This window comes from Danio aesculapii, chromosome 16 (assembly GCF_903798145.1).
Source record: "Danio aesculapii chromosome 16, fDanAes4.1, whole genome shotgun sequence".
Lineage (NCBI taxonomy): Eukaryota > Metazoa > Chordata > Actinopteri > Cypriniformes > Danionidae > Danio > Danio aesculapii.
In genome coordinates, this window is record NC_079450.1 from 10,516,190 (window position 1) to 10,535,929 (window position 19,740).

Consider the following 19,740-nt stretch of genomic DNA (forward strand, 5'->3'; position numbering starts at 1 on the left):
TGTTAATCAACCTCATTCCTGATCAAAATTACTACATTGTTTAGAAAATTACAGGATTTTAAATCTTTAATTGCCAAATTCACAAATGATGTCACTGATTTGGTAAAAAAAACACAAAATGGCGTATTTTCAAAATAAAAAGTAATTGTGGACTGGATTTTTTTCCTTTTATCAGTCTTGGACATGTCAATGATTAGTAACAACATTGGCTTTGATGCATAGTTAGATTTTAATTTTTTCTCCCTAATTTACAGTTGGTGACTGTTGGCCCCATTGACTTACGTTATAACTACATTTGATGGTGCATACATACACAGTCTTTGTTTTTGTTTACTCCATGTAGTTCTGAGAGCTGAGATGCATATTTAGATTTTCTCATACATATAAAGGTAAGTGCGTAAAGGTCACTCTCACAGACACGCATACACACACTTTAATTTGCTGTTATTCTCCATATAAAATCCAGAAACTAAGCGTTTTTTGCACAGGCCTATTTAAATGGTTAATGATGTCAACTGATGATCAACAGTAAAAATTACAAATTTTACCTATTTCCAACAGGGAAACCACCAACAATCAAAAATGCAAGATTATATGCTGTCATGGTTTTATAATAATAAAAAAATGTGGTTATACTGGAAGTCAATGGGGTAAAAAGAGCCATCGACAATAAATAAGGGAGAAAAAAATGCAAATCTATCAAAAACAATGCATCAAAGGCAATGCTGTTTCACATGTCCAAGACTGATAAAAGGTAAAAAAATCCAGCCCACAATTACTTTTAATATTAAAAATACAGGATTTTGTGTGTTTTTCTAACCAAATCAGGGACATTATTTATGAATTTGGCAATTAAAGAGTTCAAATCCCGAAATTTTCTAAACAAAGTATTAGATTTGTTTTATTTAAAAAAAAATTATATATATATATATATATATATATATATATATATATATATATATATATATATATATATATATATATATATATCTGATGCATTTTTACAGCAGTTTAATTCAGTGGATGTTTTCATCCCGAACATAACAAAAGGGTAGTAAATTTGCCCAAGATTTGTCACCCAAAAAAGAAACACAGAAAGTTATGGCTAAATTAAAACACAAAATCTCCCCAGAGTGGATGAAAACATCCTCAACAGCACATGAGTGTTAAATTTGGAGTTTAAATTACTAACTGTCCTATAACGTTTTCTCTCTGATGAATATTATGTGATGTAACATGTTATGTAAATGTTATGTGATGTGATGAGGCGGCCCGTGGGGTAAGTCTCCGGCTGGTGTTAATATTGCCGGACCTGGTCTGAGAGTATTTTGCTATCTGGGACTGAAGTGATGTTGTCTAGCAAGCGTTCAGGTGAGGTGGGGCTTTAGAAAAGTGGGATGTAAGCTTTTAGTGCTATTAGGCAAAAATTAGCATTTCCGAGATCTCCTATTCCACCTTTAACTCGAAATTTGTATAAATAAAAAGTGAAGTTCAGAGTTTTTTTTTCTCAGAAATCTTGCAAATATCTTGCAAATTCAAGTTATAAACACACATTTCTGAATGTATATAATTCAATCATGACGGGAAAAAGAGTCAGAATTGTGAGAAAGCCTAAAAACCTCACAACCACAAATTCCTCAGAATTCACATCCCACAATTCAAACTAATCTAATTTTATACAGTATCCCACAGTTAACAGTTTATTATCTCACAATTATGACTTTTTCTCACCGAATTGCCAAGTCACAATGGGCTTCCAACAGATATGGGAAGGAGAAGATAAAACAGTACCTTGTGTTAATGTTGCCAGCACCTTTTTCCCCGTAGGGGAAATAAAAGTAGGACACAAGCCTCTGGAGCTATACTCTCGGTTTTAGAAAGTCACTGTTGTCAGACGTCTGTGGCATAACACTTTTTTCTGGAAAAGTCTCACAGTTCTGAAGCAGTCTGTAACCCACATCACAGAGACGTTCAAAACCTTTTCATCAAACTTACAGGCAATAGTTCACCTAAAATAAATGAAAGCGGTCACAATTCATGTTGTTCCAAAACCTTGTCATCGTCGAGACGAGAAAATAATGGCGGAGCTTTCATTTCGAGGAAAGTACTCTTTTACAAGAACGAGCACTTCTAAACATTGGTAGAAAATCCATCAATCTTACAAAAGAAGTCATGCAAATAATCCACAGGTAAATGAAAAACAATGTAAGTCCCTTACTCTACACAGTGTATGAAAACTAAGAGAAAGGATATATATAAAATGAAAATATAACCTAATTCAATATAAGCCCCATTGATCACAATATGAGATCGCTATAATCACAAATGATCACTGTACACTGAAGATGAAGTAACACTTACATATCCACTAAAACAGCAGAGCCAGTATATAAATAACGTTTGAAATATAAATGACATTGCATCTAGTTTCCATTTTTTCTCCTATTTTCCATTAATACTTAATACAATACAAAAAGGCATATCGTTGTGCCATTGCTTTGAATATCGAGAGGCGAGGAAGCATTTTGTTTTTGTCCGAATGCTTCATTTGCATTCAACACTGAGGCTGAAGATTATAATGCGTCCATCTTGTGGCCACTCAGAGAACTGCAGACCTCACTTGTTATTTTATTAGCACGCTAGCAGCCATTTCCCCCACTTTTTTTGCTTGAGGAAATAGAAATCGCCGTTTTACTACTCTACTGTGCTGTACCATAAACTACTGCTACATTAAACGCACAAACTACTCAAAGCTAAAACTGGTTCTTGACCAACACAGAATTTATCAAGTGACTATTTTTGGCATGAACCTCAGACAGGTAACATTTCTCATGCAGACATATTTACTATGTTTTCTAGCTTTACCTAATGGGAATAAAAACATAAGAAATAAGAAAATTCCATCATTATTAAGTCACCCTCATCTCACTGCAAAGAAACATGACTTCAGTTTAACTCAAGAAATCATTTATGGTTTACACTTGGCAGGTTTGGTTCAATTAAAACCAAGTCATTTTACAGCATTATAATTGTTATTTCATTCATTCATTTTCCTTTCAGCTTAGTCCCTTTATTAATCAGGGGTCGCCACAGTGGAATGAACCGCCAACTTATCCAGCATATGTTTTACGCAGCGGATGCCCTTTCAGCTGCAACCCATCACTGGGAAACATTCATACACACTCATTCACACACATACACTACGGACAATTTAGCTTACCTAATTCACCTATAGCGCATATCTTTGGACTTGTGGAGGAAACCGGAGCACTCAGAGGAAACCCATGCCAACACGGGGAGAACATGCAAACTCCACACAGAAATGCCAACTGACCCAGCCGAGGCTCGAACCAGTGACCTTCTTGCTGTGAGGCGATCACGCTACCTACCCGCTGCACCCCTGTGACGCCCATAATTGTTATTTATGTTTTCTTTTTCACACATTAGGGCATATTGCAGCAAATAAATTTTTTTATTTAGCTGTTTCTGAAATGATTTTTGAGGTTTTATACATTTCACTTAAATCAGGGGTGTCAAACTCAATTCCTGGAGGGCCACAGCCCTGTTTCACCACACCTATCTGTAGGTATCAAACAAGCCTACAGCACTCAGTTAGTTTGATCAGGTGTGTTTAATTAGAGCTGCGGCCCTCCAGGAACTGACTTTGACACCTGTGACTGAAATCTTTTTCATGTTCCACAATATGAAGTCATACATTTTTGTTACAATATGAGGAGGAATAAATGATATAAATGAGCAACACTCTGTCGTGACATACACCTTTAAAACTCTCCCCAAAACAATTCCTCAATTTAAATTAACTTAATTTTTTTTTTTTTTTTTTTTGCTAAATATTACAAAGCTGCTTATACGAAGTGTCAATCTTTTTTTAAATGCACAAACATTGCTGTTCAAACATTTGGGTCAGTATTTTTTTTTTCTTGTCAAGAAATAATTATTTTAATTCAGCAAAGATGCACTGAATTAATTCAAAGCTACACTGTAAAAAATATATGTGGATAAACTGTTTCCGTATGAACTTTTTTCCATTTATTTACGTTTGTGAATTACATTATGTGATCTTGATCTCTGCTCTGTCGACTTTTGATGTTGACAATTCAACTCTGCAGTTTAACATTTTATTGACATTTCAGTAGTTTGAAATAATATAATAAATAATATACAGATAAATAAGTCTGTAAAATATCAGAAAATGTCCTGGCAGTTTAATACCAGGTTTTTGTACCGTAATATACAACACTAAGGCAGGCAATATATCACTTTAAACTATTAAAAATGTTAATAAAAGTAATTTTTTTTTAACTTGTCAAGGTTAAAAGTTGTTGGAAGAAAGATCAAAGTCCCATAATGCAATTCACAAGCATAAATAAACATTAAAAATACAAATCTAGAAAACTGCTAAATTATGGATATTTTTGACAGCGTACCATAAAATCATTTATATCTTTAGGTATGAAATAAAGGCCATTTTTGCAGTCATCAGTTGCCGCGTTTCCACTATCGTGCCTAAAGCAAGCAAGCCAGGGCAGGTCTGTTTTTTTTTTTGTCTCTTCCGGGGCCTGATCAGGCCAAAGAGGGGCTTCCTCTGGGCTAGCGGCCGGCCTTTTTCAGCCCGCTGAATACCTTGGGCCAAAGAGGGACATCTGGGCCTTCGGGGCAGAGTAAAAGCAGAGGCAGAGTTTGCCTGAGTCTAGTTTTTGATTGCACACACGAATACATGCGCCATATTATTTGCGATTATATTATTAATGATGCGCTGGTTCATCCCTCCATTAGTGGCGAGACTACTCGATGCCAACAGTCGGTCGGCGAGTAATATGAATATGATGAAACTACATAGGCCTATGCGTATAGACATACAGGGCTCTATTTTAATGATCTAGGCACAAAGTTTAAAGCGCATGGCGCAAAAGCATTTAGCATGTCTTAATCCACTTTTGCTATTTTAAAAATGGAAAAATATGGTTTGCGACGCGGCGCATGGTCTAACAGGGTTGTGCTTATCCTCTTACTGAGTTCTGGGTGTGTTTGAGCATAACATGCATTAATCCAATCAGAGTCTCATCTCCCATTCCCTTTAAGAGTCAGTTGCGTCACACAATTTGCATTTGCTATTTACATGTCGGACTTTGTAAGTGGAAAAACTGAACGCTTCACTAGCGAGAAAACAGTTAAACAGACCATCTGCAGCCTGAGGATAAAGAACAAACCTCCTCCATTCGGCCTCTTTACTTTCTCTTTACTTTACTTTTACTCTTTACTCGATTCTTCACTTTCGTGGATAAGGAAACGGTGTTGTACGCACTCCACTAAAGACATCCATTAGCCTACATATTTAATTTAGCCTTTTAAGCGCAAACATTTGTTTATAAACTATTTCTAAATTCAGTTCTAATTTCCAGCAAACAAATAAATTAACAATAACAACGAAGTGCGGTCAAAAACCAAACACACGTCCTATTCTTATGCCCCATATGGTGATGCATACGTCTCCAAAACCCGACAGGTGGACAAATTTAAGCTTGTTTTTATTAAAACAAATATAAATATAATGAATAATACTACTAATATTAACAACATTATACAAAAGCAAATTGTCATGAATTAACTGAAAAAAGCCCCCCGAGGTGAAGAAAGCATGAAGGCAGTGGTTATTATATTTGTGTAAAAAAATAAATTTTGTAATATTTTAATCCTTTACATTTTTTTCACATGTAAAGATATTTGTGTATTGCTGTACATCCTGTGTGTATTAAGCAATGTATGCGCGTTTAAGGCGCTCTGCTCTGAACTTTACACCTGCTTTCAGCTGGTCAATTGCAGTCTATTTTAGTTCCTCAAAATAGCAACACGCCAACAATGCCCCTTAACACACCTCCATTCTAGACCGGCACACCCATGAGTCCACAAAGTAGCACAAATGGATTTGCTATTTAAACAACGTGGCGCAAAACGTGAAAATTAGGGTTGCGCTGTTCAGAAAATAGCAACACGCCAAACACATCTTGCACCTTATTGCACCAGGTGTATCATAGGGCTCACAATGTAATTCTGTACAGTAACGTGTAATTTGTCAGTTTCCGTTGTCGTCATTATAATCGTTTCATGATGATGCGATGTGCTTTATCTGCCTTATTCTCACTGAACTGGGTGGGTTGTGTAACATTTGGGGGACGTTCTGGGGGCGGGGTTTGCATGCTGCGTTGCAAGCTATTGTCCCGACAGTGGAAACGCGACATGATTTCGGCTAGGGCTGGGCAATAAAATCGTTATTGATATTTATTGACTGAACACCATTGTCAATATCGATAAAAAAAGATTCGGTATGTAGTTTCGGTATGAAGCGCTATAGTTTTATTAAAATGTGGCTGCTGAGTGCGCGACTTGGAAGCGATGATTCAGCAATGATTTGTCCATTTGTCATCCTCTGAGAAAATGGTTGATGGTCACCTAGTTAAGAGAGATGACAGGGGAGCGTGAGCACAAAGTCCATTGTAAATGGTCAAGGAATCCATGCACATGAGCTTGTCACTTCAGGTCAGAATAGCAACACATGCGAAAATGAGTGCCGTTTAGCAGCAGTGAAGAGGTCATTAAAAAAGGATGTAAGGATGTCGCCAAAGTGGCTTTTTGGTTTCTTTTCTTGTGCATCCCAGCCACTAGCTGCCCATCTGAAGGGTTTTTTAGCATAGGGGGTAAGTAATATAGTCATTCAACTTCACAATTTGTGATGTCGCAATATGTATTTGAATAACGACGGCTGGTTTCTTTACTTGAAAGCTCAGATTTGATTATCATAATTTGTGTTGTTGGTAGAGTTTGAGGTTTACTATATCATTATTATTCACACCTTAACATTTATGCTTATTTTATTATAAAGAGATCAGATATTTTGTTTAAATATGTTTGTTTTTGACTATTAAAGTTGCCTTAGTAAAGTTGGTAAATTACAACAATGTGGTTTAAATAACAAAATATCCTAATATTCCTAAATGAATTGTTAAAAAATATTCAATAATTATCGATATTAAAGATATGAAACATGATATTGTGATAAATTTTTTTGCAGTATCGCCCAGCCCTAATTTCGGCCTCACTGCTCAAGCTCCTGTGCATTTGGCATGGCTCGACAGTAGAAATGCTGCTAATGTATCCAGTAAATAATGTATCATTATTTTCCCAAAATATTAAGCAGCACAACTGTTTACATCACTGATTATTATAAGAAATATTTCTTCAGCAACAAATCAGCATAGTAGGAATGATTTCTTCAGCATAATGTGACCCTGAAGACTGGAGTAAATGATACTGAGAGAAATTCAGTTTGCATTCCAAGAAAAGATTCTTAAATTATATTCAAATACAAATTAGTAATAATATTAGAATTAATATTCAAATAGAAAACATTATCATCATTTGTAAAAATCGTAATCAAATTAATGCAACCATGCTAAGCTTAAAAAACGTTCAAATAGACCCCAAACATGAACATTAGCACAGATCTCCTGTTTATAGTTTCTTTCGTTTGTACCGTATCATATCTCAGTAACACAAACAGCCTAGGGAGCCGTTTCCTTCCTACCTACAGATCACTGTGAGTTTCCTGGGCGTTTCTGAAGTTTGGCACTAGGGGAAGGAATGTAACGCTGGCCCGACTGAGGCTCTTGTTGGTGTCCGAACAGAAAGGTGTGCTTTCCGCTGTTCCTCTGAGCGGGTCTGGGGGGGTCGGATGCCGTCCGCTGGGGTCTGGGTGGAGCAGAGGATTGGGCTGCTCCTCGGTTGGACGGCGCCTGCTGCTGAGATGCTCGAGAGGAAGAGAAGAGGAAGGTCCCGTTGTTGGCGTTCTGGTTGAGGTTGGACTCTGGTCGCCGGGACTCCTGGTGTTTGATCTGGTTTTCAGGGCGTCTGTTTGAAGCCTGAGCCAGTTTCTCTCGCAGCTGCTGCACTTCCCAGGCCAGCTGATCTACTGGATGCTGCGTGCAGGAAGACATGGGGTGAGAGAATGCCTGCAACACAGAGAGACACATTATTAATATAGCATCTGTCTGTCAATCCATCCATCCACCCATTCAATCGTATATCCATCTATTTACTTATCTGTCCATCCGTCCGTTCAACCATCAGTGTATATCCCTCTTTTTAACTGTCTGTCTGGCTGTCCATCCATTCATCTGTCCCTCCATGCATCCATCCAACCAACCATCACTGTATATCAATCTATTTAACTATCCATCTGTCTGTCTGTCTATCCTTCCATTCATCTATCCATTCAACCGTCCTCCTTTTATCCATCCCTCTAAAGCTTTGTCTATTCATCTATCTAAAAATCTGTCCGTCTTTACATTCTTCCATCCATCCTTCGTCTATCATTCCATCACAATCCATCCATCCATCTATTCCTGTGTACGTGTTTGGATCTTCTATCCATTCATGTGTTTGCCCATCCATCCTTCCTTCCATCCATCCATTATTCATCCATCCCTATGTACTGTATATACATTCTTCCATCCATTCGTCTGTCTTTCCACTCTGTGTATCCATCCTTCTATCCATCATCCATCCATCCATCATTTTATTAAATTCATCAATCCACCCATCCTTCTATTCACCCGTCATTGTATATTCATCCTTTTATCAATAAGTCTAATTTTTTCTATCAGTCCATCCATCCATCTCACATCCATCCACATAATATTTCTGTCAATTCATCCATCTGTCTATTTATACATCCATCATCAATTACTGTCTATTCATTTGTCGATCTGTCCCTCCATTTATCCATCCTTCTCTCCATTAGTCAATTTATCTATATGCCACACACATGCAGGCATCTATCCATCTATCCATGCTCCTTTTTATCCATGCATCCAACCATCCATCCATCCATTCATCTAAATCTAGCAATCTGTCCCTGTCTCTGCATTTTTCATCCATCCATTCGTTTTTCCATTCATTCATCACTCTATCCATACAACTCTTGGTGTATGCATTCTTCCATCCATTCAGCCATCCATCCACATACATTCTTCCATTAATTTCTGTCTATTTATACATCCATCATCAATTTCTCTGTCTATCCATCTGTCAATCTATCCCTCCCGTTATGCATCCTTTTCTCCATCAGTCCATTTATCTATATGCCAGACACATCCAGGCATCTATCCATCCATCTATGCTCCTTTTTATCCATCCATCCACCCACCCATCCATCCATCCATCCATCCATCCATCAATCCATCTAAATCTAGCAATCTGTCCCTGTCTCTGCATTCATTCATCAATCCATTCTTCCATCCATCTTTTTGTGTTTCCATTCATTCATCACTCTATCCATCCAACTCTCTGTGTATGCATTCTTCCATCCATCCATCCATCCATCCATCCATCTACATTCTTCCATTAATCTATCACTCTATCCATCCATGTATATGCATTCATCAATCTGTCTATTTATACATCCATCATCAATTTCTCTGTCTCTCCATCTATCCCTCCATTTATGCATCCTTTTCTCTATCAATCCATTTATCTACATGCCACACATCCAGTCATCTATCCATGCCCCTTTTTATCCATCCATCTATCCATATATCTATCCATCTAAATCTAGCACTCTATCTGTCTCTGCATTCTGCCATCCAACCTTGTTTTTCCATCCATCGTTCACTCTATCCAACCAACTCTGTGTATGCACTCTTCCATCCATCCATCAATATACATTTTTCCAACCATCACGCTATCATCCATGTATATACATTCATCCATCTGCCTTTTTATACATCCATCATCAATTTCTCTGTTTATCCATCTGTCAATCTCTTTATCAGTACATGTATCGACATGCCCACACATCCAAGCATCTATCCATCCATCCATGCTCCTTTTTATCCATCCATCCATCCATCCAAATCCAGCAATCTGTCCCTATCTCTGAATTCTTCCATTCATCTTTTTGTTTTTCCATCTATCCATTACTATTCATCCAACTCTCTTTGTATGCATTTTTCCATCCATACATCCATTTGTCCATCATTCTATATCCATCTATTCCTATTTATGCATTCTTCCATTCATTCACTTGTTTTTCCATCCAACTATTTGTCCATCCATCAATATCCATCCATATACATTCTTCCATCAATCTATCACTCTATCCATCCACATATACAGTATGCATTCTTTCATTCATTTACATCAGGGCTACCATCTAGTTATCTAACTTATATACAGTTTATATTTATATACTATATTATAAATAAATAAATATTATAAATTAAATATATATTTTATTAACTTTTTTAAAAAAATGTAATTAAAAGTAACACAGCTATGGAACAAAATCAATATAAGAAAGAAATATTCTTGTTTGAAGTTGGTTATTTCAGTATAAATACATCTGAATATATGGTAACAAAGGGCGACGCAGTGGCGCAGTAGGTAGTGCTGTCGCCTCACAGCAAGAAGGTCGCTGGTTCGAGCCTCTGCTAGGTCAGTTGGCGTTTCTGTGTGGAGTTTGCATGGATAGATGCCTGGATGTGTGTGGCAGAAATTTGACAGACTCCATATTGGCATATGATATGGCATATGGCCTGTTAATATTAACATGACTGCCAAAGTTCAAAGCATTTGGTCAGCAGCTCATAACTGCAAAAAAAACTAAAAGAGCCACAGAGAATTCCCAATTAGATGCAACATTTCTACAGTATTTTGCAACAATTCTGGATTCTACACAAACAAAGTACATGAAAAAGGATGATTTGCAAAGATTTCTTATAAATGAATAAATGCATAAAAAATGAAAAGCATCACAGTGCACCTGAGCATGCAGCGCTCCTCTTAAATAGCAGCTTCTCCAGACTCGGACACAGGGCCCTAAGAGCAAGGGCAGCAGGGGCTCGTAGGGATCATGAAGGATCGTGTTGTTCTCTGAGGGTTCAGAGAGCGAACAGGCTCTGATGAGACGCTCCAGTCCAGACAGACTCTCAGAGGACGGAGCTCTGCGGTGGCTCTTCCAGTACGAGCCTGAGTTGCTGCTCCTCCAGGGAAGCAGGTTGGAGGGATGGGAAAACGTGCTTCGGGACAACAGGAACACAGAACCTGGCAGACCGTCATTGTGCTGAATGAGGAAGAAAGAAGTGGACAAAAATTAGTCAGAAACATTATTACAAGCCATCTTGTAAGAAATGAGTCTGCCTCGACCCAACTTCCACTCTCAATGGTGTGTTGATGCTCATTTGATGCATGAGTGTGCTCCATGCAGGTGAGTGGGCTTGACAACCATCTTAGGACACACTCCTCCTGTCTTAATGCATCAGACATTGTGTTTGAAATACTCATATGTTTAACATGTTTGTTTCTATAACTGCTATTTTCATTTATAGCACTTCATTTTTGCATTGATATTTAATATTTCTTGTTTAAATACATTATGAACAGCAGCTGCGCTAATTATATGCTTTGTTCTCTATTTCCACTCGAGGATACTCATCCTAAGGCCTCTAGAGATTGTGCAGTGCCATTGATGTGAATGCCAACCACAGAGCACTTCTAAAGGTATCCATAATCTTGGACCAGACTGTATCCTGAGCAGATTTTGTGGAGGAATGGAGAGCATGAGACTGATTCCTGAAAGATCCCAGCGACAGTAGAGTCTCGGTATTGATCCCATGGGCTAGCCTGTACACCCGCCAATGACCTACTCACACCTGTAGCTTATCCAGGATGGATGTCCAGCGTTTTTAGCCTCCGGCGCCTAGACTGCAGCTCTGCACAAGCAGTTTGGCCAGAGGAGAAATGGTGGTGCCCAACTAAGCCTGGTTTCTCTCGAGGTTTTTATTCCTTCACTTTCATTTATCGGTGAAGTTTTTTCCTCGCCACTGGCTTGCTTGGTTTGGGACACGTGGAGCTGCCCATCGATGGATTTGCTCTTCAGTGTTTGAACTTTCAGCAGTGAAAATTAAACCACACTGAACTGAACTAAATTGAACCTCAACACTGAAAACTGGACTGACACAGTTTCAATTTACTAGAACTTCTATGTTAAGCTGTGTTGACACAATCTACATTGTAAAAGCGCTAGAGAAATAAACATGAATTGAACTGAATTTCCCAATAGGGCTAAATTATGATAGAGAGGACAATTCAGCAATATGTTGTCTCTGCATTATTTGAGATGACCCCATCTTGAGCAAAGGATACCAACTGTAGAAATGGGATGGGTATGGACACAGAACCATCTCATATAATGGCGTATCGAAACTGTATTGGCATACAGAGCACAGCTGTGGAAACGGCCAAGGAGCAACTTCATTAACATCTAAAGGCAGTAAACTAAAATCCAACCCAGAGTACTGCCGTGTACTTTGAGACTGCTATGCTGAATAAACATCTTCATTGAGATCTTCTACATCCTCATCATTTTTATCTTACAATCTGAATCAATGTACAGTTGTGTATTGAATTTTATAGGTATTTTTTTCTCTTCCATTATCTTTTTAATAATTATATTTCTTTTTTTTTTGTGTACATATTTATCAAATTTCAAATTGTGTGTTTTATATTTTGTGAATGTATATACCAGTGTTTCCCAACCCTGTTCTTGGAGGCACACTAACAGTACTTTGAATATTTTGCATGTCTCCATTATCTGACCCATTAACTTCAGGTGTTGGAGTCTCCTCTAATGTTCTGATGAGTTGATTCAGATGTGTTTGATTAGGGAGAGGTTGAAAATGTGAACTGTTGGTGTGCCTTCAGGAACAAGGTTGGGAAACACTGGTATATACAGTTGAAGTCAGAATTATTAGCCCTTCTGTATATTTTTTTCCTATCAATTTCTATTAGAAAGGAATAACACTGAATATTTGTCAAGATACTAGAATTCAGCTTAAAGTGCAATTTAAAGGCTTAACTAGGTTAGGGTAACTAGGCAAATCATTGTATGTTCTGTAGACAATTGAAAATAAAAAATATAGCTTAAAGGGTCTAATAATATTGACCTTAAAATGGGTTTAAAAAGGGCGACGCAGTGGCACAGTAGGTAGTGCTGTCGCCTTACAGCAAGAAGGCCGCTGGTTAGAGTCTCAGCTGGGTCAGTTGGCGTTTCTGTGTGGAGTTTGCATGTTCTCTCTGCATTCGCGTAGGTTTCCTCCGGGTGCTCCGGTTTCCCCCACAGTCCAAAGACATGCGGTACAGGTGAATTGTGTAGGCTAAATTGTCCGTAGTGTATGAGTGTGAGTGAGTGTGTATTATGGATGTTTCCCAGAGATGAGTTGCGGCTGGAAGGGCATCCGCTGCGTAAAAAACATGTGCTGGATAAGTTGGCGGTTCATTCCGCTGTGGCGACCCCAGATTAATAAAGGGACTAAGCCGAAAAGAAAATGAAGGGTTTTAAAAAATGGTTTCTAAAAAATTGAAAACTGCTTTTATTCTAGCCAAAATAAAACAAATAAGACTTTCTCCAGAAGAAAAAATATTATAGGAAATACTGTGAAAAATTCCTTGCTCTTGGTGAAAAAAAGATAATAAAAAAATTTAATAAATCACAGGACGGTTCATAATTATTTTGACTTCAACTCTGCGTATTTGTAAAAATTTGACAATTATATTAATTTTTTATGTAATCTGCAATGCTTTGACAAGTCATGCCAATAAAGCTCTTTTGAATTGAATTGAATTGAATTGAGAGAGAGAGAGAGAGAGAGAGAGAGAGAGAGAGAGAGAGAGAGAGAGAGAGAGAGAGAGAGAGAGAGAGAGAGAGAGAGAGAGAGAGCGCATTAACACACTAATGAAGAGGCACAGTCAGTTGACGACCCGATTAGAAAAATGACCTAATTTTTTGGCACAGGTTTATTAGTCGACCTCATTTTTTAAAGAGCCTCCCTTTTGATTTTCCAGCCATCTAGGGCAGCGCAGCACTATGAATCCAGGATCATTAACTTGACACAAGCAATGCCTATTAGATGATAATTAATCTCTCTGTGCTGTACAGTTTAGCCCCAATATTGTTCCTGCTCATAAAGGATATATGAGGAGAGGAATCATCCTGGATGCTTTTATAGGGGGGGGGGGGGGGGGGGGGAGCATGAGGAATATGTCTAGTAACATTTATTAAGTAAAATTAAGTAAGAACAATTTATTGATATAGCACATTTCACAAACAAGAACGCAATGTAGTGTATGACACATATAAAGCAGAAAAGTACCACAGTCATGTAAATATAAAAATTAGAAGTCTTTTTTACTGTCATTCAGATTTATTAGATATTATTTTCTTGATGTGCGAATTACATACTCCCACCAAGCATGTATTTATTTAATTAAAAATACTGTAAATTGTTAATATCTTTTAAAAGTCATCAACGGGTGGCACGTTGGCTCAGTGGGTTTCCTCCAGGTGCTCTGGTTTTCCCCACAGTCCAAACACATGCGCTGTAGGTGAATTGAATAAACTAAATTGACCGTAGTGTATGAGTGTGTGTGTGTGTGCGTGTGTGTGTGTGTGTGTGTGTGAGTGAATGTGAGATGGTATGGGTTATTCCCAGTACTAGGTTGCGGATGGAAGGGCATCTGCTGCGTAAAACATTTGCCAGAATAGTTGGCAGTTCATTCCGCTGTGGCGACCTCTGAAATAGAGACTGAGCCAAAGAAAAATAAATGAAAAATGAGTGAAAAGTCATCAATATTTAAAAAAAAATCTGTTTACTTTTAGGCTGAATGGAATTATTTTTATATATATATATTTTTAACATAGAACAAGTGTGTGTTTTCTCTTTGTGTGCGAAATAGCGCTAAATAAATACACAGTTTGCTTGATGTGAACTATTGACACAAATTAATACATTCTTGTTACAGTATTTCTCAGCAGCTTTGGTGCATTTCTCACAACACTGTTTACATTTGCACAACAGTTCATGCATTTCTCAAAACAATCAGTCATTTGTGCACATCATAGTAGCAGTTTCTCATTCCTTCCAACAGATTGCAAATGTTTTTGGACATGCATCAGTTGCTTTCATACAACTCTCTGCTGTTTATAACATTATTATGTCAGTCAAAATTAACTAAACTTGTAAATGCATTCCATATAAAACTAATAGTCCTCATTACTTGAGTCAATCTAATTTTATAAATTCTAAATTGACCAATTTGATGAATGATTTACAGACCTGTGTATATTGTAGGTTCAGTTCCAATATGTACTGCAATATTGTTTACAGTTGTGCACAGCTCTACCCGAAGGAATTTTGTTTGTTGTAAATAAGGGTCTATTTATTCTTTTGCACAATGCTGTGAATAATTTAGAATTGCAAAGAGCATCTGCAGAAAAAAGGTGAAACATACATATCCAGTGTCTTGTACTCAGATACCACCCTAAATGCAGTGATGTCCAACTTTACTGTAGTTTTCATGGCTCTGCAAATAGTATATAGTGCTGTCTTGAGCATTTTCAGCAAGTGTCACCAAAATCTGGCTTTTTTGCATTGGAAAACATTTACAGAGTAAACTGTCATAATGAGAACATGACAAAGCCATTTGACTATCTTGTTCATAAATAATGGTGTCAGGACTTTTCATCTTGATGACACTAACACTTTCATAGACATCAATACTTGCTTTTGAGGAATGAGCTCTCCATTTTGAGCAAGTGACACGCTTTTGCAGGTCATCATCTAGGTTTTGCAGTTTGTACTAATTGTTCTGAGAAATGCAGTAACTGTAGTGCAAATGTAAATAGTGTGAGAAATGCACCAAAACTACTGAGAAAAACTGGAATTGCGATTTATTTTTAGCAATTTTTATTATAAATGATCTGTCATGTGTCTGTAAACCAAGCGTTTGTTTCAGTGCTTTTCATTTAGCTATTTACTTAGTTTTTCATTCTGTTAATGAAAGCCATATACTGACAAAAAACAGCTCATTTTTATGGAATTGTCCGGCTGCTTTCATTGTTATAAAGCAGGGGGCGCTATTGTGCATCTTCTTAAAGATGAATCCTCTCATTTCCAAAATGAGCAAACAAGCAGCAGAAACAAGTAAACATATGAGCTAATGTGATCGTCAGACATTCAACAGCATAAAACAATCTAAGGCATAAAACAACATGACGGCAGGCCACAGGAGAATTAATGAACTTGATCTTCTCGATTTATGTTTTGATAATCATCATCATCATCATTTTCTTTTCGGCTTAGTCCCTTTATTAATCCGGGGTCGCCACAGCGGAATGAACCGCCAACGTATCCAGCACATGTTTTATGCAGCGGATGCCCTTCCAGCCACAACCCATCTCTGGGAAACATCCACTCATACACTAGACAATTTAGCCTTCCCAATTCACCTGTATGGCATATTTTTGGACTGTGGGGGAAACCGGAGCACCTGGAGGAAAGCCACACGAACGCAGGGAGAACATGCAAACTCCACACAGAAACGGCAACTGACCCAGCCGAGGCTTGAACCAGCGACCTTCTTGTGTGAGGCGACAGCACTAACTACTGCGCCACTGCGTCGCCTCTGATAATCATTTCTATTCTAATCTGAAAGTAGTGTTTGACAAAAATAAAACTTACATTCAAATGTTAATAAATATGTAATGCCTGACGCAAACATAAAACTATTCTTTAGATATTCTTTTGTTCCTGATAATCATACAAACTTTGTTCAAACTACGTGTAATTGCGTGTTAAAAATCACACATGAAACACTTGAAACCTGTGGAACATAACATGATCTAAAAGGGCGACACGGTGGCTCAGTGGTTAGCACTTTTGCCTGACAGCAAGAAGGTCGCTGGTTCGAGTCCCGGATGGGTCAGTTGGCATTTCTGTGTGGAGTTTGCATGTTCTCCCCGTGTTGGCGTGGGTTTCCTCCAGGTGCTCCAGTTTCCCCCACAGTCCAAAGATGGATTTGCTGTGGTGTATGTGTGTGAATGAGTGTGTATGGATGTTTCCCAGTATTGGGTTGCAGCTGGAAGGGCATCCGCTGCGTAAAAAACATATGCTGGATAAGTTGGCAGTTCATTCCGTATGAATACCCCGGATGAATAAAGAGACTAAGCCGAAGGAAAATAAATGAATGAATGTTCAGATAATCATGCAAGCTTCAAGAAAAACCACATGAGCTTTGCATGTCAAAATCACACGTTAAAATCACACGAAACAATTGCTTAACACATGGAACATGTTGGTTTGGACATTTTGGAACATAACACGATCTTTTTTTTTTTTTTTTAAATATGTTAAAATAATCAAAAAATCATGTGGATTTTCTTTCTTGAAGCAAAATATTCTAAAGGCCATGAAAAGTTTGTGTGATTGTATAGAAATGTTTTATAACGAAATGCTTTTTATTATTACTTAAACATCAGTATCATAGCAGATATATTTACACACCTGAAACTTGTCTATAGCACTTATTCACTGTTGCTCTTATAGTTGTGTAAATTGCTTCCTTGTCCTCATTTGTAAGTCGCTTTAGATAAAAGCGTCTGCTAAATGACTAAATGTAAATGTAAATATATGTTACCCAGCTGCGCTCCAGGTTGGTGTTGAGGTTTCCGTTGAGGACGGGTGGAGGGCAGGTGGGCTGTGATATGGGCTGTGTGAAGCGGGCTCGTCTCTGACTGCTGTACTGCAGAGCCCAGTCCCACACCGGGGGAAACGGAGGATCCACGGGCTCTTCTGGGACGCTCATGGGCACATCTCTCAGGCCGTTCACTGGGGTGTAGCTCTGCGGAAGATGCTGCAGGAAATAACCAAATACAGCTTAGATTTCATGAGTGTTTTGGCTACTAAAAGAATACTTTAAAATAATTAAATGTGTTATGAGTCTTTTATAGTGTTTTTTGATTTAGATTTTCTATAAAATTCTATAAATTACACAGTTATTTGGCAAGTGTGTGAATATAACCAGCCTCTCATGGTAAAAAATTAATTAATTATATTTTTTATAAATCACACTTGATAAAAACAGTCTGCAGAAACACTTTGATTGACATTCTCCCTCTGTACATGTCACCAGAGGGGGAAAGCCCTGCCCACTAGAGACAATCTCTCCCTCATTAGCATAAATAGCCCTGAGTGAGAAGCAGCCGTCCGCCATTAGAGTTTTCACACTGTACATGCTTTTATTTTATATGTTACTTGATTGTGTACAGGGTTGTAGCTGGAAGGCCACTCGCTGCGTGGGACGTATGTTGGATAAGTTGATGGTTCCTTCCGCTGTGGCGATCTCTGATTGATAAGAGGGACTAAGCCGAAAAGAAAAATGAATGAATGAAGGAATGTATTTGTGAATTATTTTGTTCCCGTTTTAAAAATGTATGAGGTACTGTCTGTTTTATGCATCATCGGTATTTTGAAGCCATACATCTAACAGCGAGGACCACAATGGAAACAAGCCCAGGGCTTTATTGTGTTTTTATCCTCAACAGTTTTTATTTCAAAATGTATGGGATACTTGTACAGCTTGTCTAAAATCTGTCAAATAAATTCAATTCAATTCAATGCTGAAGATAATGTCTGCGACTAAAATCCATGATAAATGTGGAGTTTTGGGATGCACAAATGAACACTAGTCTCTATAGACTGCCTTCATCTGAGACACTTCTAATGACATTTTCAGTTATTCACACAGGTTAGTCTTGTTTTTTAATCAGCCACTTTGGTGATGCACCAAAGAGCACTATCTCATTTGAATTTAAAGTGACAGTCACCAAAACGCAATAATCGGGTATATGCACAGCTAGTGTTTCTTCCCATACTGATAAACTGCCAGTGAACGGTTAATGTGACTTTTTAAAATTTCATATGGTTCCTTTTACAGCATCGATGTTGTAATGTAATTAAAATATAATCAGTTAAACAGACATCAGCGTTCATTCAGTTGCTCAAGCGTAAAACTAGACTTCTAGAATTCTATGCAACAGACAGTTTTCATTCATTCAATCTCCTTAGGCTTAGTCCCTTATTTATCAGGGGTCACCACAGCAGAATGAACCACCAACTATTCCGCAGTGGTGTAAAGTAACTAATTATGAATACTCTCAAGAATTGTAAATTACTCAGTAGCTATAGAAATGTTTACTTTAACTTTCCCTTGAGTACATTTTTACTGCAGCATCAGTACTTTGACTCCATTACCTTCCTTCAACCTGCAGTCACTACTTTGTTTTCTTGTCTATGAGGATTAGGAAAATCAGTCCTGTGAATCCTTTCCAATCAAATCACACACAGAAAATAAATCGCATCCTAATGAACTACCTCAGACATGGGCGATTTATAATTGCAGAAAACTGTTTGGAAGCATTAAAAGTGTCCTAGAAGATGTCCAAAATCCAAAATAAACACTCTATTAATTCTAGACACTGTCTTATTCAATGTAAAATAATTCATAGGTTACATTATTCAAAGAAAAAATTACACAGAATCTTCCAAAATATTTCACCTCTTTGTGATAAATGTAATTCATCAGATGCAGATCTGTCTCACAGTGTTATTTTTTGTTACAGATACAGAATTATTGGAATGGAATTTTTGAAGTGCTTTCCGAGGTGTTGAAGTTGCAATTACAACCAGATCCGATGCTTTTAATTCTGGGGTTCTCTGAACAAACGCATTTGTTGTCAAATACACAACATAAGATGCTCTCATACTGCTTAACTACTGCCAAGAAGCTGCTGCTACTGTTTTGGAAAAAAAGGAATCCCCTACATGTAAA

General features: G+C 37.7%; 1 protein-coding gene across 1 annotated transcript in view; it reads right to left on the reverse strand.

Annotated features, from left to right (window-relative positions):
- Positions 1-994: 994 nt before the first annotated feature.
- The window catches only part of mtmr11 (myotubularin related protein 11), an 85,640-nt gene continuing 66,894 nt past the window's right edge, over positions 995-19,740 (reverse strand). The window contains exons 15-17 of the mRNA XM_056475304.1: positions 17,548-17,763; positions 10,838-11,137; positions 995-8,027 (exon numbers count right to left, since the gene is read on the reverse strand). Of these exons, the coding sequence (XP_056331279.1) occupies positions 7,611-8,027; positions 10,838-11,137; positions 17,548-17,763 (933 nt within the window). The 3' untranslated portion in view covers positions 995-7,610. The remainder of the gene's footprint in view (positions 8,028-10,837; positions 11,138-17,547; positions 17,764-19,740) is intronic.